The sequence below is a fragment of the Onychostoma macrolepis genome, chromosome 21 (assembly GCF_012432095.1).
Source record: "Onychostoma macrolepis isolate SWU-2019 chromosome 21, ASM1243209v1, whole genome shotgun sequence".
Taxonomy (NCBI): Eukaryota; Metazoa; Chordata; class Actinopteri; order Cypriniformes; family Cyprinidae; genus Onychostoma; species Onychostoma macrolepis.
This window is the reverse complement of record NC_081175.1, coordinates 16,792,651-16,818,190: the sequence shown is the minus strand read 5'-3', so window position 1 is coordinate 16,818,190 and position 25,540 is coordinate 16,792,651. Positions and strand designations below refer to the sequence as shown.

The following is a 25,540-nucleotide window of genomic DNA, read 5'->3' as shown; positions in this document are numbered from 1 at the left end:
AAGCTTTGATCCAGTTTTGTCTTTTATTTTGGATTCACATTGATGCCTGACCTCATGCGGACCTGAACAATATTCTAGCAAACATTCAAAAGCTATATGTCTCCTTTTAATGCTATAAACAGGCTTTTTCTGTACTGAGGGACCAAAGATGCTGCCTATTGTGTAGAAAAACATGCATTGTTCCAGAAATGTTTCAGACTGTTGCAAGAATTAACTTGTTTTGTTTTCGCAAGCCTTTTTTTTTTCTTACTTTTGTTTTTGTTATGACAAAAATACAAGTGAAATCTGGAGATCTATGCAGAGGATGGTTATATAAAATAAACATAATCTCTTTTGAAACCATAACAGTTAGTCCGTGTAGCTCATCTTTCATTAACATCTGCTGTTATGTCTGCCAGTTCAGGAGATCAGAGGTCTGAAACAACTGGATTTGACACAGCTATATATAATAGTGTTAGTTTGTAAAAACAAAATCAGCCTACTCATAAATCCTATCAGTTCTCTTCTAAACACTGGTCAAGCTGCAGGATCATGCTTGATGCAAACCCGATCAGGAGAAAAACGTGACCATGCATATGTTTTTGCTGTGCGTTTTGTTGCCTTAGCCTAGGAACACATCTCTTGCCTCAATAAACTCCTAATTGCTGCTTATTAATAGTTAGTAAGGTAGTTGTTAAGTTTAGATATGGGATCTAAAATATGATCATGCAGAATAAGGCATTAATATGTGTGTGCCAATATGTTATATGCATGCTAATAATGCAGTTATTAGTGAGAATTGGTCCCTAAAGTATTACCTTTTCATCAATACAGATTCATTCGTTTATAAAAATGTAAAAAGAATTTAAAAATGTAGCAACATTTTAAAATATAATTTTAAATTTCAACTTCAAATTTCTGATTCATCTAAGCTACTCAAACTGTGTGTTGGCATAGATCATGTAAAATGCAAAACATTTTGTACTTTTGCATATAACTCATAGTGCATGTAATATATATATATATATATATATATAATTTGTTTGCCAATGCAGTAATACAAAAATACACATTCTCTGAAAACAAGTCATGATTTCCTGCCTCTTAAGTTTATCTTATTTAAATGATGTTTAGATATTTTTACTGGATAATTAGTGGATAAACACATTTACTGGACCTAAACACCCCTTAAGAATATAATTTGTTGTAGAGTTAAGTTGTCTGAAGCCACATAATAGCTTTGTGTGAGGAACAGACCAAAATTTGTTATTGTCATTTTACCTGAATACTGCTGAATACTTTACTAGTAAGATTTTCCCATGAGTCTGTAGGTATTTTGTCTTTTTAACAAGGTAAGTTGTACTCCTTTATGTGCTTACCCTGGCGTAGCCCTCATTTGTTTGGTTTTGTACCTTGTCATAAAAATAACAGTAGTCAATATTCAGCATGTGTGCACATTCAATAAAATGGCCAAATGGATGAGAAAATGTCCAGAAGGAACAGAATAAACCCAGCAGAGAATATCACAAATTAGTCCAAAGGCCAGGCAGCATTACAGATTGAGCTCTGGAAGTGTTTCTGACTGACGGTATTATTGCCCTCATAACTGACTGACATGTAACAGAATCAGACCCTATCCAAACACATCGATGGATTGTAGACCTGGCCGCATAACATGTGGCCCTGCTACTTAAACCCAATTCGAGGCATGTGGTTCTCAGTGCTGACCCGTGGAATGTGCACTCTGCATTTTCGCTCTTATACATTTGGCAGGGAACGCGGTTCTCCTGCAGTAAGGTAGTAACGAGTAAAGCCGTCTGATTAGCCGGCTTTTGGAGCTGCCAAACACTCTGTCAGTTAGCTGAACACCCCACGTCTCTCCTGGATTAGGTCTTTTAATGCGTGTACCTTGTACTAACCCACTCACCCACACATGCCAGAATTCCACCTTTATTTATTGTGGAACGTTTCTTAGATCTCACTCCCTCTTCCATAAATTATTTCACTCAGTCCATCAATTCTCCACCTCCAGTTCTGAGCCATACAAAGCCAAGGGAGAGAAAAGGAAAACAGAGGCCAAACCAATAAAAGCTGCCTGGAGGGAGAGCCTGCTTCACCTCATCTATTAGTATACACAAATCCGTGTTGTTATTTCAGCCTTCGCAAAAGCCATATGTGCAGCGATGAGATTGACATTGTTTTTATTTGAGTCAATACATCGCTCTCTGAGTTTCAGTTCTTACGCATTCAGGGAAAAGAAAAAGGAAGTACGCAAAGAGCGAGTTTGGGCCTCAGCGTTTATACTGAATTAGAAATGGATGTACATGTCGCTAGACTTTGTTTATTATTAAACGGCTCTCTGGAATACTCGATTCTGGTTGGTTAAATCGCTGCAATCTGCAATTTAGCAATGAGCCGTTTTCTTGTAGAGTGCAACAGTCCCATTCATTTTCTCCGTAGGGTAACTGATTGTTAACAATAACTTGTAAAGCTTTAAAGACAGACCGGTTGTAAGTTAACACAGTTATATATATATGCTTATATATCTTCTAAACAGCAGAATTCCTGGTGAAAACCTACAATACCCATGAATCAGAAAAATCAAATCAAGCGAAAATACCCACTTCCCTGAATCACTGTGAATTACTGTACACTTTCAAACCACTTAAATATTTTTGTGTGTATATATGCGCAATAAACATAAAATGCTGTTTCTATATACATAATCAATGTATTTCGTGTCTCGTGTAGCCTATCACGCCGCGGATGCCGCCATTTTACATGCTGTCTCTAGTTGTCGACTAAAAATTGGAACTTTGAAAAAAAAAACGCAGAATTTTTTTTATATTCGCACACACATTTATTTGATGGCTTGTCGTGTAAACAGGTACATTATCGCTGTCATGTGTAATTGTAGCTCTGTGCAGCTTAATTTCACCTTTTGTATCATTAGCCCATCAAAAATATCTGATCACGTCACATTCTCTGTATTTTACAGATGCTCACATGTAGCCTACTTAAGTTGAGCAGTAATACATTTCACACTCAAAGCTTTATTGCCTAAAGGGTCTTTTAAGAATTCTGATGTAATGTAAGACTAAAAACTCTTATTTGGGATTTTATTACAGCCCCCCTGCCTGCACCCCATCCCCCATACGTGTGCGTGTGAATGGGTGTAATTTATGATGGCCAGGGTTTAAAAACATTCCTCACTGTAAATGAACGGCTGCATTTCAGCGTGGTAATAATGGACCATCAGCATATCATTTATCGGAATATGAAATATGCAACAAGTTTGCATTTGTTTTGCTTCCATTTATCACCAATGACACATTGTGGCGCTCGGAGCCCTTGAATATATTAACAAAGCAAAATGTGGGGAATAATGGCAATGCGTTTTTAATGCTTGACTCCTCAGGCAAACTGAGTATTGAGTGCACTCTGATGAATTAGAAGAAACAAGATGATAAAACAGAATTGTTACAATTCAGCTGGCAATAGAATCGGTTTGATAGAGAATCATTTTACCAAGCACATAAAAACAAATGAGGCTATTAAGTTTCTCTTTATTAGTTTCCTCCAAATGCTGAATTTTAAAGCTGCATAAAATATTTGTAGATTACACAACAGGTCAAAGTGGGGTTTTTTTTGTTGTTGTTGTTTTTTGGGGGGGGGGTTTTCTCTGTTTGCACTTCAAACGTCTGCTTCTAAAACCTCTTATGAAAATCAAATTAACATTCATCAAAGTTTTCCTTGCAGTTCAGAACCATTGACTCTTAAATGTCTCTAATCAAGCTTATAAACGCTGCCGTTTTGGCTGCCTCATTAAACAACCTGACCTCTGTGATGTCAGGCACTCGCTTCAGGACAGAAAGAACTCATCAGGGTTTATTTATTTCATCATTTAGGAAGCGGATGCTTTTCCAGCCCCCTCTTTGCATAATTTTCTGGTAACATTATTAGCTCACATTATGTGCATAATCATTTTCTGTTGGCCCACTGAGGCATCTGGCTTGGCCGTGACATTCAGAAGGGTTTGCTTGTGGGCTAATTTGTTTGATTATGCGTAACATGTATAAGTATGGACGTAGATCACAGCATATGATTTCAGATTCAGTTTAAAGGTATCATTTAAACAGCAGGTCTTAGGTGTTTTGTTACAGGAGGCAATGTAAGTTTGATAACCTGCTGTGCCAAAGGCAGAGTCACCGTTATTTTCACTTTGCTTGTATAGTAATGTAAATCCACCATGAGCATGACTGAGTTTAAAGGAATTTTTCACCTAAAAATGAAAATTTCCTGCAAATGTACATTGCATCCAAGATGTTAATGAGTTTGTTGTAGAAATTTAACATTACTTCACTTGCTCACAAATGGATCATCTGCAGTGAATGGGTGCCGTCAGAATGAGAGTTCAAGTAATCGACAAGACACCAGTCCTAAAATTAACATCTTGTGACGCAAAAACCTGCATGTTTGTAAGAAACAAATCCATCATTAAAACTTTTATACATTCAAACCATCAAAAAAGTCGCTTCATCTGAATCAAGAGAGAAATATGCACAGATCAAACACCTTTTACAAGTGAAAAACAGTTTTAAACAAATGTCAGTTGAGTCAATTTGCACCAAATTTCATTTTTGGGTGAACTATTCTTTTAAAGAAATACTATGTTCACTACAATTAACAGCAGTACATGTTGAAATACTCACTTCAAACATGATTTCAATATGAAAAAAAATTACTTAAACATTCCTGTGTTACATCCAGTTTTACAACTTTGTTGACATGATAATGCAACACCTAATACCCAGCCTAAAATAACGAGAAAATGGGTGAGACGACTTCAGTTCTTGTCAGAACCTGTGCGATTTGAACTGTAATAGGATCTTTTTATCTTTTTAGTCAAATTATACTCAGAGGCGGACAAAGTACACAACTCCATTACTTGAGTGAAAGTACAGATACTGCTGGTCAAATATTATTCCATTACAAGTTGTAAAGACAGACTTTTACTTAAGTAAAAGTACAGAAGTACTTGCTTTTAAAAGTACTTAAGCACTAAAAGTAAATTTCCTTTTTTTATGTCAATGCACTGTTTTATTATTGTTGTACGTAATACTTGCAATACCTCTGAAGCAACTTACAATACATTACACCTACTGAATACACTGACTAGCTTGTAGTATCTTTGGAATAGAGGGCTTTTAGAATGTTAAATCCTATGGGGGAAAAAAAACAAAACACAAAATTATTATTTAACATTCCTTCCCACCCCCACAAAAGCAGGATGGTAGTGATCTCACACAGCTCTAGCAGTGTGTGCACATATCTATGTGTAGCCATTCATCCACATTTGAACAGTGTGGACAGTGAAATCCTGTAAATACAGAGTGATAAGGAAGAAAAAAAAATCAAACCTGCTTTAAAACCCAGCAACACAACTGTAGCTCTATAACTTTACAACAGCAACACTGCTTTAACAAAAAAGCAAAACAGCAAGACTTATTTGACATCAAAACAAAAATATTAAAAACACTTTCTAATCGCTCTCACAGTTCTTCTGTGGCTTTATAGGTAATATTTTTATGTACACAATTTAGCAAAATCAGACAATATTGTGTCTAATACATACCACGATATTAACTTCTTATTATCGAATTGTTGTAAATAAATATCACATTTGTAACTGGTCAGTGTTCAAAAAATCCTGGGAAATCACTTCATGTAGCCCTACAAGAGTGATTACTGATAAACTGTCTGAAAAAAAAGTCACCCACTGACTTTCAAAGCTGCTACATAGTAATGACTTTCTACTTCAAGGACCTTGATAGAAATGTAGTGAGTGAAAAGTACAATATTTGTCTTTTGAATGTAGTGAAGTTAAAGTCATAAGTTTCAGACACTCAAAAAGTGTAATACTCGAGTAAATGTACTTAGTTACTGTCCGTCTCTGATTATACTTTTATAGTTTTATTAATTATAAGCTTATGAAATATGGCCTCTCATAACCTCAATTTTTACTTATTTCTTTTTCTTTCTTTTTTTTATAGAAAGCAAGGTACGAGTGGAAATTGTTTTGTGGTGATAAACATGATGCCACAAATTCTGTTGAGTTTAACTTGTATCGAAGCTGGAATATTCCTTTTAAGGCTTTATTTATTTAAGACTGCTCTTGTTATATTTCGGAAAAATAGCCTTCAGTGATGCAACAGAGCCCCAATGTCTCATTGATGTAGGTGGTACTTTCAGCCTTACGCTTTTGTTCAAAAGTAAAACTGTTTTTTTAATAACATGCCTAGATGAAAGCAAAAATCACTCCAATGCAAGAAATGCATGAAAAAAATATTTGCGCATGCAATATGCATGAAATGCCAAGACCTTCATTTATGATGTCATACATACTGTATCTGGACACGCATGATTCCCGATGCTCTTTGTTTCCTTGTACAGTCTGATCCACAGGCCTTGCAAACATAGCTTTACCGCTAAATTTGCTTTTTATATAGATGACGTCATGCAGAAATGAAAGATGATGGTTTTCAGCAGGCAGTAGTGGTACGATAGCTGTGGTCCATGTGTACTCCCACACTGAACTTCAATACAGCACACCACAAGAATTCATTTGATCTCCTGCTCCTCGGAGGGAGTCTGAGCACAGCTCTCTGCGCTGGTATGGGATTTGGGGTTGAGTCATGGCCAGGATTGTTAAGTTAGTTCAGTAATTTGGTTAAAAAGAAACAAAAATCTTTGCAAGTAATCTCTTTATCCCATGTGCCACTGTACTAATGATCCCACAAATCACTGATGCAAGAATTGAATCGCATGAGCTAAGGTCATTTATAATATATATATACTTTTTAAAGTACTTAACTTTTTGGCTACAGTGTTGTAAAACTATGTATATTTTACTTTTAGGGATCAATTGGATTGGGTGGCACTAGCATTAGGGATTTTATATCAAAATCTTCCCAAAAAAAGGCAGACATGACAGGGTAGCTCTGACGTAATCTGTTCACACATATGTCTTTTCTTATATAATCCAGTCCCAGGCAACTGTGTGGTTAGCTGCAGTGTTTTTATATATATATATATATATAATATATATATTGGCCTATAATAAAACCTGCAGTTAAGTTAGACTACCATGCAATCATTCAGGCCAGCTCGACCAGACGACCACACAGCCTGTTGAGATTATTTTAATTCATTGGTGTAGTTCATCTGTAAGTGGCCTTTGTAACCACTAGGTGGAGACTGTAACCCATGACAGACAGTCATTATCAGCTGAAGTCACCAAATGTTATTTATCTTTTAAAGCTAGAAATTAAATTCAATATTTCTACTGGATTCCCATAAGGTTAATTACAATTTTTGGTTACACTTTTTTTTAAGGTGTCCTTTTTTAAGTGTAATTATACATTGAAGTACTGAGTAATAATAGCCTAATTAACAACATATAATATAGGGCTAGGGTTTATCTTAGTGTTAGCTGCTTTTAATGCATTTAGTTATGTATAATTTACTGTTAAGTACATGTAATGTGTAACATTTTAATGAGTTACAATATTAGTCTTTGTAAATGTTATATCAGCTTAATGATATCTAGTACAGAATTGCAAAAATTGGATTTATGTTGCATAAACAGTTTTCTTTTAGTTTATTCAGAAAAGAAGGCCATAATATAATGCCTCTAAAACATGATATTTGTTTTGTTTGAGATTTAGATTTAGAGATTTTATAGTACGAGTTACATTTTGTTATTGCATTATTAGTCTTTATTAGTCTTTCATTTAAATATTATATTATCATGTATAGAACTGTAGCAGGTATGTTAATGCATAAACGAAGAATGGCTATGCAGAACAAATACAAATTATTATAAATGTGGCATATCTGCAAAAGAAATTATTATTATTATTATAAGACGAAGCACTTATAAAAGGTCAGAAAAGTCAGAAAAGAAAAACCATGATATACCTCAAGATTTGTTCTTAGTTTTTAGAGTTAGAGAGTGTATAGTAGAGTCTATAGTATTTCCGCTATTAACTAATAACCGCTGAATTATAACACTCATAGCTCGTGGCTAATATTTTTACATTTTATATTAGGTATTTATACACGCTGTACTGAAAAAGAAAAGGAAAAAAAAGACCAGCCCTGTATTTTACAGAAGTACCACAAGAGGGCGCCCATTATACATTAGTCACTAGTGTTTGTAATTGCACCAGATCTGACAAGCTTCTTCAAGGCTCTCTAGATTAATTATCTTGGGCCTCTTTGAACTTTTTCCTTAAAATAGCGACTGTGTAGCTCCTTCTCACATGCACTCTGTAAAAAAAAAAAGCAAGCTGCATGCATAATAAATGTACTGCAGACATTTCTTTTCACAAAAGTATCTTTAAACACAGACTGTTTTTAAATTCCTGAAATTTAAAGCTAAATAAGTTGTGTTCTAAGAACATTAAAACTAAAGTCTACACAACTGCACCCACTTTTAAACTGCACACGACTTGCTTTGAAGGGGAATAAATTCATAAATGCCCCAAAGCTAAATATGAAGACTTTTGTTTGCTAAATTCTTAGTAGTGGTTTAAGCGGTGATAAAAGGTACCGGTGATTTCCAGACAAAAGACAAGGATCCTCTGCCCATATGGCTGCCCTGTGGGACTCTTTTGTGAAGTGATGGATATACTCGCGTTAAAGGCTGTCATCTCTAAAAGTTTTTTTTTTTTTTTTCAGCAGATCAGACCACCACACCTTCCCCCCTTCCCTCCGCCTCCCTTTACTGCCACGAGATGGTCGTATCTCCAAAGTGTGCCTTTGGTTTTGAACACAAATCTTCAATACCCGTTGTCTTCCACATACCCCCACCGGTTCCAGACTTTGTATTTATGAAAGGAGGCATCTCAAATGTCCTGTGCAGGCGCAGCAGCTGCCACTGCGACCACGCCATTCTTTCAGAAGTTCAACAAAGGGAGGGGAGGTTTTTTTCCCCTTTTTTTTCCTTTGACAGGAGGCTCTGTGCACTTTTGTGTTCTAACACACCCCTGATTCCCCCCTCCTTTGAGTCTTTGAGTTTAGGAGCAGGAGAGGAGGCTGCAGCTTTTGTTTGCTCATAAATGGGGGAGCCTCTCTGCACCTCCTCCTCTTTAACCATCTGATACTGCTCCTCTGCATCCCTCAGGGCCCAAGCTGCGCCTGACAACAGAGCCACGGCACAGCTGGCCACTACAGACAAACTCCCTGACCCAACCCCCCTAAACCACAACCGATCCGGCCTAGTCCAGTGCTATCAGGACAGACTGCAAAGGGTGGTAAGCCTCCAGCGATCTTCAAGAGCCATAACAATGTCTGGCAGATAGAGCTGCATTTTGTCAACAGTTGCCAGCGTAGATCAGCTCTGCATGCCCTTGATCTGGCGCTGATATGAGGCTGATACTTCTGTAATGAGACAATGGATTGTGTACCCATGCAAACATGATTTCTTATCACTGCATGTGTAGACGGAGACAGAAGGACACAATATGCAGTTAGTGAGCAACACCCGTTAAAGGGCCAGTTCACCTAAACATGAAAACTCTTTCATTTATTCACCCTCATGTTGTTCGACATTTTTTCTTCCACAAAATAAGATATTTTGAAGGATGTTTCAGTTGTTTTTGTTTATGCAGTGAATTGGGCCATGTGGCTTTGTATGGACAAATGTCATCCCCCACTAACTCCACTCACTATTGCTCAGATGTTTTACTTTTTTCTAGAAATAGTATATTACTTATCTATACTTTTTGTGAACAGCATCTATTACTACTTGCAATTACAGTTTTTTTTTTCTACTGCTTACACACAAAATCTTTACTTGTCACACAATTTCTGAAACCTGACACTCAAACACCAGAACCACACACCAAATCTTCAAAACCATACACTAATTCTCTGCCTTTGACTCAGTTTTCAATTTCATAAAACACTTTTTGCAAAACACAATACACAATTCTATATGTAACACACAAAAATCGAACAGGAATTAATATTATGGCAAAGGTGTTTGCAAATTTTGAATGCAGTGCTTCATTTTGCACGAGATGTGAAGGCATTTTGCATTTTGTGTGTGCAATTCTTGGATTTGTGTGTAAAGTTTTGAAAAAAAAAAAAGAGGCAAAGTTTTGAAAATGTGTGCAAGCAGTTGAAAAAAAACTGTAGTATAAAAAAGATGCAGTGCAATTAGTTGCTCTTTTTACTTGGTGCACAGATCGAAACACACAAACTGCATTTACTGTTGTTTAGTGAGTTTTCGCAGGCAAAATCCAGTTATTTCAATATGAAATCCACACAAGTTGGAATTTCATGTGAGGACGAAAGATTTTTCCGTGCAGATTTTGCAACGGGTTCAAGTTGGTCACCAACAGAAAGCTACTTGTTTTGAAAGCATCTTTTTTGCTTGTAAAATTGCACTAGTATGACCACCTTTAATGTAAATAGTCGCCCACTGCCATTTTAAATAGTTTTTAAATGCTGAAAATTAAATGCTACAATTAAATATTTGCATCATCTTGTGCCGTATAAATCAAGCTATAGGAGTTTGGGTTGCCTGCTAAATCAAAATGAGATTTGAGACTAATGCTCCACATGTAGTTGAATGTTTGAGCAGGTGATGTGGAGGCCCTGGAGTTCGTGCGGGGCTGTCAGCATTAGGCAGGAGGGCTGACCTTCTGACCCTGTTCATAAAGACAGCTGGCTCACATAATGAGTGATTACCATACACTGCAGACTGGAGCCTCTCTTACCGCACGCTATAATCTTCAGGCCCGCATTCCAGCCTGCTAGGGCAACACACGACCAGAATGAATTAGCCAGAATTAACTAGGAAAGTTTGGAGTAATTAAGCGCTTTAATAATTTTGAAAAATATCTCTTATGCTCACCAAGGCTGCATTTATTTGATATAAAAATACAGAGACATGGTTATATTGTGTAATATTATTGCAGTTTAAAAAAGTGTTTTCTATTCTAATATATTTTCGAATGTAATTTATTCCTTTGACGGTAAAGCTGAATTTTCAGCAGCAAGTACTCCAGTCTTCAGTGTCACATGATTCTTCAGAAATCATTGTTAATAATGATTCCTATTATTAATGTTAAAAATTTTGTTTTTACTGCTTAATATTTTTGTGAAAACCATTGAATACTTTTCCAGGATTTTTTGATGAGTAGAAAGTGCAAAAGCACAGCATCTATTTGAAATAGAAATATTTGGTTACTCTTTATCTTAAGGTGTCCTTGTTACAGTGTAATTAGAGTAGTATTAATTAACTACATGTACTTACTATATGATTAGGGTTACTCACATGTAATTATGCATAATTTATTGTTATCATAATAGTACATGTAACGTGAAACAAGGACACCTTAAAATAAAGTGTTACCAAATATTTCTATTTCAAATAGATGCTGTGCTTTTGCACTTTCTACTCATCAAAAAATCCTGGAAAAGTATTCAATGGTTTTCACAAAAATATTAATATCATAAATGTCTTTACTGTCACGTTTGACTGTACTTACCCCAAAATGTTGAATAGTAGTGTATTATGATTCCCACAAAAAAAAAAAAAAAAAAAATTGTTAAGCAGTAAAAACATTGATATTTAATATTTCTTGAGAACTAAGTCAGCATATTAGAATCATGTGACGCTGAAGACTGGAATAAAGACTGCTGAAAATTCAGCTTTGTCATCACAGGAATAATTTACAATTTAAAACATTATAAATGTTAATATTAATGATTTTCAAACTTTTCAAAATCTTCAATGAAAAAAAAATCTAATTTATAAATCTTGAAAAATCTAATTATATAATACTCAAATTAACACATGAAATGATGCATAGTAAAAGTGCACTATATTGTTTTTACAAACACATTTAACAGTGTAGCTCATCGAAAACATTCCTCTGTTTGCTTGTTCCCTCATCGTTTTGTATCACCCCAGGGCTGGTTCTTGCTATGGTGTTTGTTGGGACAACAGAAATACCAATGGCGGTAGCCTGGGCAACAGGAGAGCCCTTCCCAATTCACCCTTCACCACCATCTGCTGTTTCTGGGGTGTCTCCGCTTCGGGAGGAGGGGATGAGGGCTGGCTGAAAAGGCCACTCCAAACCATGCGATAGGACCACAGGGATAATGTAATATTATAATAAGGCAGTTAAAGCCCCTTTCAGACCAAGACAGCTGGGGGGGTGTATGCAGAGCAGCACTTTTCCACGCACATGGCATGCTCTTATATCAATCAGTGTCTGGACGTGACAGCAGACCTCGACTCTGGAACATGTGTAGGCCCTCCCTCAGTCCTCCAAAGTGGTCCACCTGTAGAACACAGCCCCACTGGACGTCTTTGTGAGGGCCACTCTGTGCTGGAGGGGGGTGAGAGGCAGATATCCCGGGGGACCGTTGTATAGCGACCGGCTTGTGCCAGGCACTGAGCCGCCCCGTCCCTCTTCCTCTCCTCCCCTGCGAGGCACCTTCACTCCAGCTCATTATGCAGCAGAGCAGATGGAGAGGTTTTTGTGGCCTAGTCTCTGGGTAGGTTTTAGGTTTTAGGGCTTGGCTTTATTTGTATTCTGCAAGCGCTGGCTGTGTGAAAGAGCACAATAGAGCTCGCCTGCATGCTTACTTATTGTTCTTCAGGGACTTATTTGATTGCTTCTTTGGCCTTTTGGTAGTTTAAAACAAAGAGCGAGTTGCAGGGGTGATGCAAGTTCAGCTGCACTCTGTGGCAAGGTCGTGATATGTTTCTGAATGTTAAAAATATTAAAAGCATAGATTTATTAAAAGATGAGTTGAGAAACAGTTGCTTATAATTTTTGGTTCTATCTTATTTAACTTCTGCAATCATGCTCAGTATTTTAATGTGTGGTATAAGAGTAGATGACTTCAGATGCCTTGTATGCAATGCTCAAAATCTATTTCAAACTAAGTCTTGCACGATTGTGCACGGTGCAGTTTTTATGGCTTCATGTTAATGGGATTTAAAATATTTAAAAAACTTTTAAAATATTGTCATTTTAAAGCTCTATTTTAAAGGTAAAAAGTAAAAATGGCAAAAAGAAAGTTAAAGAAATGGGAAAACAATCCAAAAGTCATTCATTTACATTCACATTTAAAAATATACAAATATTTATTTTGTTTTTAAAAGTCTGTGCTCAGTTGCCTGTAAGGATACATGTGCAAAAAGCTGCAATTGAAAATACTGAATTACTTTCTTGTTTCACAACATAATAAAAGTTTGAGATTTTATGGAGGGAGTGTGGGAGGGTGACCAGATGGCACTTTCTTAACCAATCAGATGCTGTTGTTAGGAAGGTTCTGTTATCTGAGCTGAGCAGAGGAAATCATGCTTCATTAATATATGCAGGAGGAAGTAAAGTCAGTATTAGAGATTCTTTTGAATCAGTACACTAATAAATGCTGACGATTCATTTAGATTGGTGTTACTTTTGTAGGAAGACACACTTTATTATAAGTTGTAGTAGCAAAAATATATGTAGTTTATTTGTTTAATTTGTGGATAAATAATCCTCCCCAACACTTTCTTGATCTATCACTCTTGTGGTAAGACTTAAATTTCATTGGAGAATGCATTTAACATTCCATCACAATGTGCCTGGGGCAAATGAGACTGTATTGTATAATAAACGATGCACTTTAAACCATGTTTAATGTGTTAAGAAATTGTAAATGTGAAGCTTCAAAGCAATGAAGTAAAAATTTGTGTAAACTTGAGTGAAGTTTTCAGTGCAATCTGCAATAGTTGTTAGCAGACAACTTTGAATTGCATAGTGTACTTTTTGCTTAATTATTTCAACTAAATTGGCTAAAAATAATAAAATGCAATCAAATATATTGCAGAAAAAGAGAAGCTATGACTTAATTCGGGATCCGTAACTCTATGTCCTTTTTCTCTACAATACTAATGCAAAACTTATTGCTGTTTTTTTTCTTGCAGACAACAAACATCAACAGAGACATGTCTCCATGTTTTGGCCATCCATACATCAGCAGTCTGAGATATTAAGTAATAATATTGAGTTACCATGGTATTCTAATTTATTATATTTTAAAGCTGTTCAAAGAAAGGACTTAATTTCATAATTCCAAATATGTAATTATGTAATGATTGCTTATATATTAGAGTTAACAGTGTATTTATACTGTGGTTTGCTCAGATTGGCCTGTAACTAATAAATAACTGTCTTCATTACTTTAGATGTTTTGGTGAGTTAATTAGGACTATAAATTACATCTTTTTTGGTGAGATCAGGTCTGTCCCTCATTACAGATTATACTGGTTGAGCGTTATGATTTCTCCTGTGCTTCTGTTGAGAAAATGTTTACATAAAAGTGCAACTTTCATTCTAAGATCTAAATGTTATTGGTTAATTTTATAAGAGATGTCCATCTCACTCATCATGAACTCACAGGCTAATCAGGCTGATTTAGAGATAAATGTAGCCTACATTTAGAAATGTGGATTATAAATAACCTTAGTTTTTAGGCCTTTGTGCGAAGACTACTATGTCATGTTTTAGTATAAAAGTCAACTCGCATAAAAATTGAGAGCATGCATATAGTGTTTTCAGTTTTTGTGAGTAAAAATGATGACATTAATGAAATATTCTGCTTATTAAGGTTTTCTCTGCAACCAAAGATGAGGCCTGTGTCACTAACAGTTTCCTGCAGTGACAAAAATAATTTGCATCACAAACAAGTTTAATTCAAACTATCTTTTATTTTCATTCATTTTTGTCTCATACAAAATATCTAAAGCAAAATCTTCAGACAAATGTAATAATTTCCACATTTTTTTCATTTTCCTTTGTCTACAAACAAATTTAAGAGCATATTTAAATATTTTGTCTTTTTTTTTTTTTTTGTAAATCACATTTTTCTAAAGTTAAACCTTTAGAGATTTTTAAGTTAGTTTTTTTTTTTTTTTTTTGTCATATTAATATTTTTAAAGTGAAACCTTTAGAGAATAAGACAATTCTGGAAAGTGGAAAGCACATTGCCGACAATAAGGTACGTTATATTGTGCAGCAATTCCATTTTTAAAAACGTCCGAGATGTTAAAGTCCATTTTTAAAAACGTTGCTTTGACGCACCGCCGCGTCCTCTGCGTGTCCAACGCATGCGATATTTGCTCTGTGGAACAGAGGCAAAACTCGCTTCTCCTTCCTCTCCAAACCTCATCCGCACAAAGAATGAGGGCCATTGTGTCGCTCTCGTGGCATGCCTGACCTCGTTCACATAAAGAATGAGGATCATCTTGGCATGGACGGGACGAGGAACGACGTAGAACCGCGAGGGCCACTCGGGCCTGCCTCGCGCTGCCTGGACGGTTCAGCCTCCTCAGGAGCATCCAGGGATGTGGAAACATCAGCATCCTTGCTTCGAAGGATGAGTCGAGTATTCCTCAAGGTTTACAGCATCTCAACAGAGAAGAGTAAAGCTCCAGATCAACGCTCGGGCAGAGTGATCTCAGGAACCCACTCGTTATAGCTGCGACTTTCTTCACAAAACAGGTGAAGCTTCTCCAGAGCTGGATCCTCCCATGAGTCCTCAGCTGGGTTCTGTTAAAACAGAGAAGAAGGGGTTTAAAAACCAAGTCTTGGGAGAAAATAACATGCTCTTGCATTTAAATGTTAGATATGGACATATTCTCACCGTTATAAGGACACAGTGAGCGTCCTCAAGTTGACCCTTGACACCAACAAGAGTGTTGAGACGTTTCAAGTCGTTTACTCTGACGATGCTGATGTCGTTGTCAAAGCAAAACGCTTGGATGAGAGTAAAATGGATCTGGAGAGCGATGTCGCACTCAAAGTCATCAGTGGCCAAAAGGCAGAAAGACACGCTGTCTGGGTCCCTGTGAAAACAAAGGTTGGTTTGAAATGAGTTACCCCTAAACAGTAGCATAATAACATGGTCAAATAGACATGGATTAGCTGTCGCATGGAAGAAGTTCCTCCAAACTTACTCGTTCATTATTTTTGCGCATTCATAGACCCCAACAGTGAGGCGACCCTCCGCCTTGGCAGACAGCAGGGCTTCGGCAAGAGATTTTCCTTCATTCACCATCTTGGTTTGGACTGAAGTAGGCAGTAGCTGTGTTTGAAGTACAGTAGTGGCTCGAGCGGAGCGAAATAAGTTGTGAGTTTTCAGCTGACACGCGACCAGTACTTATAGTGGGAGAATGGCACGCGTTTGCACCCCGCGTTCTGATTGGCTGTTCAGAACAATAAAGAAACGGACGTATCCAAGGCGCGTGCCTTTAGACATGCGTGACATCTATAGAACTGTAAGAAAGGATCAAACTCTGATCCTTTCATTTTTGTCCTAATTAAATAGACCAGCTTATTCTACACAAAATACTTGGCGTAATTTCAACAAGCTGAGAAGTAATGCGCGCATGTTGCATGAGTAGCTGACAAAGATAGGCTAGTTTAGAAATGTTTTTTGCGATGTGACATGCTATTATACCATCTAAAATAAGTTTAAACATTTAAGCATTTTACTATTTTTTTTTTTTTTTGGCAATAAATGTTGTTCATTGAAATGTTTTAACTGTTTTATGAACTAGGCTAATGAATGCAAAAAGGTTGATGGTGGCCAACGCTGACCAGTTTCAGAACCTACAATAACCTTCCTTATATTGAAACAATCAAAACAAAATCAATCAATAAATACATTATGAGTGACTTAACCAACACGTAGGCCTATACATTCCATCATTGCTCAATCTGCGAATAGCATATACATATTGTTTCTAGGAAGACGAAAAAAAGAGTTAAACAAATAAAAGTGGTTTATTTAAATGTATTAATGACAAACAAAATATAACTCGAGCAAGCATTTTTATTAAAAATAAAATCTGGATAATATGATTATCACAGATGGGTGAATTCACCAAACCTTTGAAGGTTATTTATTACTTATTGCTGATTGTATCACATACGCGTGGCTAATTTGCATACCCAAAGATGACCGGACTTAAGGCGCGTGGCATCTGGACGTGCTTCTCTTTCGCTATGGAAACACTCCCCATCTGCTGATGGGGGAAGATAAAGGATCAGCTGAGCAAATTTCTGCTGCATTTAACTATCGAGACTTCTATCTATATGCCTGCTGCAGATGCAAACACTTTTTATGGTGTCTTTCGATAATAAACGTGATATAAATATTCTTAACTGCATTTAGAATCAATAGCCTTAACTTGTTTAATGTGTAAGCCATAGGCCTATATTTGTTTAGTTGCTTGTAACTTTTATTTAAATCTTCAACACATCTGAACAAACTTTTGGCTGACTTGGTGACAGCTAAGTCATATAGAGAAAAATGCAATGGCTTTGTAACAGATGACTGTCTTAATCTGCAGCTGCAGGAGGGACTAAGTAAAAGCAATTGTTCGATTAGTCTGCTTTGCGCTCGAGCAGGTTTGCCTTGGAACACCTGTCACTCTCGCGCACTAAAGGGGGGCAGGGATGGGATGCCCGGACTGCAGATGTGATACTAGAACAATGCTTCTATACTCGTTGCAAGTGTCTTTGCTATTTGAAACCAGTTCTTTCTTTTTTTGTGCTCTATACTGTGTAAATAAAGCACAAATTGAAGCTCTAGCCTATAGAACGTTCTGTATTTTGCAAGTGCGTTTTCTCTTTTCTTTTCTTTTAAATTTTTAGGCTATTTATATCGTTTGCATGTATGAAACTCAACTTGCATAATATTAAATGTAATTTTACATTCTGTACGTTTTCCTATCTGCAGCTCCACTTTAACCAAAAGTTTAATTGAATCTATGCACCATTCTAGACACACAAAAACTTGCACACAATAGTCATATGCGCTGTTGGGCTGCTAGGGGCCAATGGGGGCATCCTAAACTGAGGCCTCTCCATCTGCTCCTGTTCTGCAGGGAAACAATAGGCCTGCATCAGTCAGCGTCAACCTGTTATCTCGAGCCTCTCAAATAACCTACTCCTTTCTTTCTTTCCATATAAGCTTGCATTCGTAATAATTTGTGATTCTGATGTTTTTACATGATTCATAACATAGTATTTTTTCCCCAAATGATCTTTGTACAGATTTAAAACCACCTGTCAATAAAATGACCAAAATATCAGCGAGTTCTAAACGCGCATTATTAAATGCGTTAAAGATGCAAATGTTTCTGCACGTGGAGAATATACGAATATAAATACTGCTGAATTTTCAGGGTGGCCTATACATTTGGAAAGTTGCCTGTGATCACGGGGTCCGTGGATGTTGCAGGCCAGATTGGGCAGCGGGGCGTCATGGCACGCGCATCTTATTTGCATTTGTAAAGGCGTCTAATAATAGAAGTTTCTGAACTCACAATAGGGCCGTTTCAGTGTCCACAGATGGCCACACTCCACCTGTCTTTTGCGCTGAGGGCGGGGGGATGCGATCCCTTATCCACATTTGCTCACTTTCACCATTAAGTTCTTTACTAAAAAATACTGAATTTTATATGCATGTAATATTTATATTTCGCTTTACTAAATTGCTAAATACCTACTAAATATTTAAATCAAACAAAGTAGCCTAGGTCTAAAAGAGAAATGTATTCCACCAAGTATATAAAGTTACTTAAATGTGTTAAAGAGAGTGACGAGAGATATTAGGCTACTTTTAAACTGTGTAAGTACAACCTACTTGGTCTAGAGTAATAAAAACACACACACACACACACACATTACTAAAACACATTGAAAAATAAATAAATATGCTTTTAGTGTAAAAATATATGAATTAAATATAAATAGCCTAAAGTAGCCTATAAAAATAACATACTGCTCAAACGTATATTTGGGTTTAAGATGAAACTGAAATGATAAAAATAATTAGTTAAAGTCTGCAGCAAGTCTTAAAAAGTGACATTACGTCTGCCACGAGCCGGAGTGTGACAATAACATTAGCATACCAATGCACCATTCAGACGAACCAATCAGAGAACGCTTCTTTCATAGCCACCACGAGCCGAGGAGTATAAAAGCAGCGAGCCCACGCCGTTAGAGCGTCAATCCTTTCGGATTACATCCAGCTTCAGTTCTGCTATCTGCTCTTTGTGGAATTACTACCAGCATCATCATGACTCTTGAGGAAGTTCTCACCCAGAAGCCCAGCGAGAGAGCTCAGTGCACTGGAAAAGCACTGGAAGAAGTTTTGGTTTCTGCCAAAGCGAACGACTGCCTAACCATTGGCGTTTACGAGTCTGCCAAAGTTATGAATGTGTGAGTATGCTGTCTATTGTTTTTTTTCCTTCATGCAACATCTTTAATTAAGCGTTTCGACTAGTTTAGTAGTACAAGTTGTGCTTATAATTTGCCTTTTCTTGTATTTCAGTGACCCAGACAGCGTGTCTTTCTGCGTCCTGGCGATGGATGAGGAGTTTGAGTGCGACATCGCTCTCCAAATCCACTTCACTCTCATCCAAGCCTTCTGTTTCGACAACGACATCAGCATCGTTAGAGTGAATGACATGCAAAGTCTTTCTGAGATTGTTGGTGACAAAGCTGAACAATTTGAGGATGCTCACTGCGTGCTTATCACGGTATGTATGCGCAAAAGAAAATAGTTTACACTTATTAGCAAAAGCACTAACTATATGCATTTGCAACGTTTTGGGTGCCATGCTAAACTTGCATTTTTCTTCATCACAACAGAACCCAGCTGAGGACTCATGGGAGGATCCAGCTCTGGAGAAGCTTCACCTGTTTTGTGAAGAAAGTCGCAGCTATAACGAGTGGGTTCCTGAGATCACTCTGCCCGAGCGTTGATCTGGAGCTTTACTCTTCTCTGTTGAGATGCTGTAAACCTTGAGGAATACTCGACTCATCCTTCGAAGCAAGGATGCTGATGTTTCCACATCCCTGGATGCTCCTGAGGAGGCTGAACCGTCCAGGCAGCGCGAGGCAGGCCCGAGTGGCCCTCGCGGTTCTACGTCGTTCCTCGTCCCGTCCATGCCAAGATGATCCTCATTCTTTATGTGAACGAGGTCAGGCATGCCACGAGAGCGACACAATGGCCCTCATTCTTTGTGCGGATGAGGTTTGGAGAGGAAGGAGAAGCGAGTTTTGCCTCTGTTCCACAGAGCAAATATCGCATGCGTTGGACACGCAGAGGACGCGGCGGTGCGTCAAAGCAACGTTTTTAAAAATGGACTTTAACATCTCGGACGTTTTTAAAAATGGAATTGCTGCACAATATAACGTACCTTATTGTCGGCAATGTGCTTTCCACTTTCCAGAATTGTCTTATTCTCTAAAGGTTTCACTTTAGAAATATTAAAATGACATAGGCTTAAAGGGAAAAAAAGAAAAAGAAAAAAAAACTAACTTAAAAATCTCTAAAGGTTTCACTTTAGAAATATTAAAATGATAAAAAAGAAAAAAAAAACTAACTTAAAAATCTCTAAAGGTTTCACTTTAGAAATATTAAAATAATAAAAAAAGAAAAAAAACTAGCTTAAAAATCTCTAAAGGTGTCACTTTAGAAATGTCAATATGATAAAAAAGAAAAAAAAACTAACTTAAAAATCTCTAAAGGTTTCACTTTAGAAGTATTTGATATAAAATGTAAGAAAAATTATTTTAAATGTTTCAGACTTTGCATTACAACTGTTGAATTGTAGAAATGTCGCAATAATGCATAAAAACAATAAATGTATTAAAATGAACAACTGTGTCATGTGTTCCCTCTTCAGCAGATGTCAAAAACACATTGCATTCTAACACATTCACACACCATATATCTCATGTACTTAGGCTATATTTCGAGAATGAAAACGAGGCTGGGGGATCGATGTTTTATAACTTGTAGCCTACTTGTTTAGCTGACACGGCATTGCAAAATGCATCAATTTCCTAGTGACATAATGCTACTCGAGAAACTTGTTAAAAGTAGTCACCATATATCTTGAACTCGCTGCACGCGTATCCCCCAGCCTCATTTTTATTCTCTAAACATAAAATGACGTCTACAGTGAATAATAGCCATTCGTAAAGTTTTCATTCTGAAGTAGCTCTGGATTGGGTGCAGCATATAGTGTCAGCTGCCATCTGCAGCCGCTGGTGATCTGCATGTGTATAGCTACAGCACAATAGTAGCGCGCTGTCCCGTTAAATTGGGGGCCCCAGCACAAGGAACTCATTGTTACCTCGGCAGATGTCTGAGCCACGACGCTACTCCATCTGCCAAGCAGCGCAGATGGAAGGTGAAGGCAGTGTCGCGGGGGTGAGTGTTTGGCTGGCACTCGTATGTCTCCCTGTCAGTCGCTGTATTGTTTACAAACGGCCCATGTCTTCTGCACGGATTGCTGCAGCTCTCAGCGTCGAGAGAGGGGCTTCAATGAAAGCACAGAGAGCTTGTAAACTGAACATGTAGGGCTATTTACTGAATGTTTGTACACAAAAATGGAAGAAAGCAGCAAAAGCGGACAAATGTTATACATTTTTATTTGCAAAAAAAATTTAAAAAGCTGGCTGACTGAAACACGTACTGTAAATATTACATAAGTTAAGCCACTGACAATTAAATAAAATTTATTGTGCAAGTAGTTACTGAAATGAAACTATTTTAAACGTACTGTTTAAGTTAATAAGAATTAGCATATAGTTTCTCATTGATCTGGTCTATTAACAGTAAAATGCCACAACTCCAATAGTATTAGGCTGATTACATGGTTTGTTTGTCCAAAAATTAAAACTTTATTCATTTACTGTCTTCACCCTCTTGCTGTCCCTTCTGTGAAACACATATAGAAGATATTTTGAAAATGTTGCAGTGTTATTTTGAGCATATACAATGAAAGTCAATGGGGTATGGACAAAAAGACTGAATAAAAGGGATGAACTATGCCTTTAAGAAAGCACACACAGTTTCGAGGAGTGCCGTAGGTTCCTATAGGCACGGAGACTGTCTCTTTTAGGATCTTTGACGACTCCACTGATTATAGGCACAGACTCGGCTCCATGGTTTCTTTTAATTCTGTGCAGTAGTATGCGGTAAACCCCTGTAATGGGACTGCGAATGCGCTTTCCTTGGTTATTGAGAATATGTTCCTGAGTGACTCCCAGTTTCTCCAGGATACCTTTTACCTCTTTCTGGTCTCTGTCTAACTCCGCTGGGCTGGCCTCTATTAGATGGATGGGGTTGAGCTGGTATAAGGGAGGAATAGGCCGGAAGAGTTCCACTGGCAGCAGCCACTCGCAGCCCAGCATCTGGTCCAGTGCGCATCGCTCCGAAGGTTCTGGCTTCAAGATCCCCCTGATCAGCCGCTGACATGGAGCTGATACCCAGGTTGGCAGGACGTAGGCACCCTCTAGCACGCTTTGGCGCAACTTGGCCACAGTGTCAGCGCGAAAAGGCAATGTGCCAGTCACCATGAAAAAAAGCAGGACGCCCATTGCCCACGCATCCACAGGTGGCCCGATGTAAGACTCATCTTTGAAGAGTTCTGGAGCTGCATAAGGAGGAGAACCACAAAAGGTGTCTAGGGCTTGATTGCGATTGTTGACCCTCTTGCTGAAGCCAAAATCAGCCACTTTTATGCAGGAGTTGGTTGTATAAAGAACATTTTCTGCTTTCAGATCTCGATGGATGATGTTGTTCTCATGCTGAAATGAACACAGATAAATAAATACAAGAAGTTGCCACCAATTCAATGTTCTCATACAGTGATTACAATTATTTGGGTCAATGACATCTGTTAAAATCTAATTAAAAAAACATCTAAGAATTCTTTTTTTGTTGTTGTTGTTGGTTTTATATAGTTTCAAAAAGTTTTTATACCATATATATATGTGTGTGTGTGTGTATACATATATAGTATAAAAGCTATATACACACACACACACACACACACATATATATATATATATATATATATGGGTAGTTGACGTATCAACATTCACTGATGCTCCTGAAGGAAATACGATGCATTATGAGTCGGGGGGTGAAAACTTTTAGAATTTGAAGATCAAGGTAAATTGTATTTAATTTGTCTTCCGGGAAACATGCAAGTATCTTCTGTTGCTTCCGAAGGGCAGTACTAAATGGAAAAAAATTATATTTCTACAAAATAAGAAAAATTTGGACATCTTCACCCTGTTCAAAAGTTTTCACCCCCCGGCTCTTAGTGCATCATAATAGTTGTGTTTGAGTCCCTCAATTGTCCTCAGTGTGAAAAGATGGATCTCAAAATCATACAGTCACTGCTGGAAAGGGTTCAAATATGCAAAATATGCTGGAAAACTGAAGAATCTGCAGGACATGGAGGATTTTTCTGAAGAGTAGTGCTCAGTTTAACTGTTCAGAACAAACAAGGGACTCATGAACAACCATCACAAAACAATAAACAGTCGTGGATCATCCAGGTAACCACACACCATATTAAGAACCAAGGGTTCGCAAACTTTCGAATGGGGTTATTTTAATAATTTCAGCTGTTTTTGTTTATGAATTATATATATATATATATATATATATATATATATATATCATTTAAATAGACAAATACACAAATGTCATGAATTATTAATTACAAATATTATGTTACTAAATATAATAAAAATCTAAATATTAATAGTAAGCTGTTTAGTGAGACATAATAAAAGATGATGGTAAATTATAAGGTTAAAAAATAAGTTTTTTATTTTTCAAAATTTACTTTTTCCTTTTTTATGTTTTTACTTTAAATAATTAAAATAAATTTTAATGCAGAACTTTGCTCTTCACAGACGAGTTGTATTCAAACCACTGCGTTTTTCTGTGTCTTTGAATTAATAGATCTGGATAAAAATGAGCATCATCTCATTGACCCATTTAACAATTTTACTGTACTTACTATGACTTACTATTGGTGTGTTTTCTATAATCTAGATTTAAAAAAGTGATATGTTGTTATAGAAGGTCTAACCATATATTTGACTGCTGACAGGATTTGGGCGAATACAATCTTGCTCTCTTGGTCAGAGAGTTTTCCTCCTGAGCTGATTCTGGTGTGGAGGTCTCCTCCTCCGGCAAACTCCAGAACTAGGTACAACCGACTTGGCGTCTCAAGTACTTCATAGAGCTGCAATAAGTTTGGGTGATACAAGCTCTCCATGTTTGAGATCTCTCTAGACAGCATCCTCTGGGTCTGCAGATCGAGCCTCATCTTATCCATGATCTTAATGGCAACCTTGTCTACAGGACATGCATGTGGAATAAAATGAGGATGAGGTCATTACACATTAATCCCGTTACTCTCTTAATTCTGATCTGGATTTAAAAAGTCAAGTGTTCAATCAAAACCAGTTAGATTATGCTAAATCTCTTCTACCTTTGGTGAGCGCGTGGACGGCCAGTTTGACCTTCGAAAAGTTCCCACAGCCGATCTGACCGCGGACTTTATAGAATCCCACCCTTCTGCCCACCGTCAGTTCTTTTATGGTCTCTTCGTCATTGCACATTTCCAGCGTTAACTTCTCCAGGGGTGTCAGGCGCTTGGAATGGTCTGCATCCTCTTCCGTCTCTGACCCACATTCTGAGCTGTCCGTCAGCGTGTAAATGTTGTGCCGATGCACCTTCGGCGACACCTGACTTGCCCTAGCAGGCATTTTGCAGCTGCTTAAGGCTGAAAAACAGGAACCAGCAGTAACCAAGAGAAATATTAGCTACAGCTCACAATATTTGTATGCCTAGCAATGAGAAAACGGTCAATAACAGTGGAAATATCTGATATTCTTGCTCTTGATTAAGGAATAACATATTAACCAAGGGATAGTTCACCCAAAAATTCAAAATCTGTCATCATTATAATCATCAGTTTTTTTCCTTACTATCAAAGTCAGTGGCTACAACTGGTATTTGGTTACCAACATTCTTCAAAATATCTACTTTTGTGTTCAACAGAAGAAACTCATACAAGGTTGGAACAACTTGCCGCTGAGTAAATGACAGAAGTTTCATTTTTGGGTGAACTATACCTTTAAAATTGTACTACGCAATATAGCTACAAATAAAATAGTTATTTAACAATCATAATGAATGTAATTAGCTAGCATGAACTTATAATTACATCTCATATGAACACTAATCACATAAATAAACAGTTTTACTTACAATTATTATAAAATTACTAATGTCTATTATATTGTTTATTGTAAAAGTTAACAAGCATGTCAACTAATCTTTGACTCTAAATCAATACATAACATTAGCATATGTAAATTAAATGATCTTACCGCTGTGCTCTTGTAGTAGACCAATGCAAGGCTGCTATTCTTTTTTATAGGACTAGAAGTCAAAGAATATGTCCACATGTTCATATATTTTAAGTTGTAAGTTCTAAAGATTGAAAGATAATATTTAGCTTCTTTCACAAACTAAAAACAAATAGTTACATTAGGTTTTTGTTAAAATGCAGGCATTCATTTTATCTGTCCTGTTCTGTAACTGCATGAATAAAAATCATTGATGTGGTTTCTCCTGGATAGTCTTCCTGTCT

At 37.1% G+C, this 25,540-nt stretch overlaps 3 protein-coding genes across 3 annotated transcripts; 1 reads left to right on the top strand and 2 right to left on the bottom strand.

The window, feature by feature from the left end:
• Window positions 1-15,072: 15,072 nt before the first annotated feature.
• LOC131528163 (growth arrest and DNA damage-inducible protein GADD45 gamma) lies at window positions 15,073-16,357 on the bottom strand. Its single transcript, XM_058757133.1, has 3 exons — window positions 16,010-16,357; window positions 15,697-15,898; window positions 15,073-15,602 (listed from the first exon to the last, which is right to left on the bottom strand). The coding sequence occupies exons 1-3, from the start codon at window positions 16,108-16,110 to the stop codon at window positions 15,489-15,491; spliced, it is 417 nt and encodes a 138-aa protein (XP_058613116.1). The 5' UTR covers window positions 16,111-16,357; the 3' UTR covers window positions 15,073-15,488.
• On the top strand, window positions 16,103-20,552 carry gadd45gb.1 (growth arrest and DNA-damage-inducible, gamma b, tandem duplicate 1). The gene is made up of 4 exons (XM_058757132.1): window positions 16,103-16,182; window positions 19,020-19,283; window positions 19,396-19,603; window positions 19,716-20,552. Exons 2-4 carry the CDS (start codon window positions 19,141-19,143, stop codon window positions 19,827-19,829), a joined length of 465 nt encoding a protein of 154 aa, XP_058613115.1. The 5' UTR covers window positions 16,103-16,182; window positions 19,020-19,140; the 3' UTR covers window positions 19,830-20,552.
• A 987-nt stretch (window positions 20,553-21,539) lies between these two features.
• On the bottom strand, window positions 21,540-24,650 carry nim1kb (NIM1 serine/threonine protein kinase). Its single transcript, XM_058758693.1, has 3 exons — window positions 24,374-24,650; window positions 23,969-24,237; window positions 21,540-22,667 (listed from the first exon to the last, which is right to left on the bottom strand). Exons 1-3 carry the CDS (start codon window positions 24,648-24,650, stop codon window positions 21,912-21,914), a joined length of 1,302 nt encoding a protein of 433 aa, XP_058614676.1. The 3' UTR covers window positions 21,540-21,911.
• Window positions 24,651-25,540: the final 890 nt, after the last annotated feature.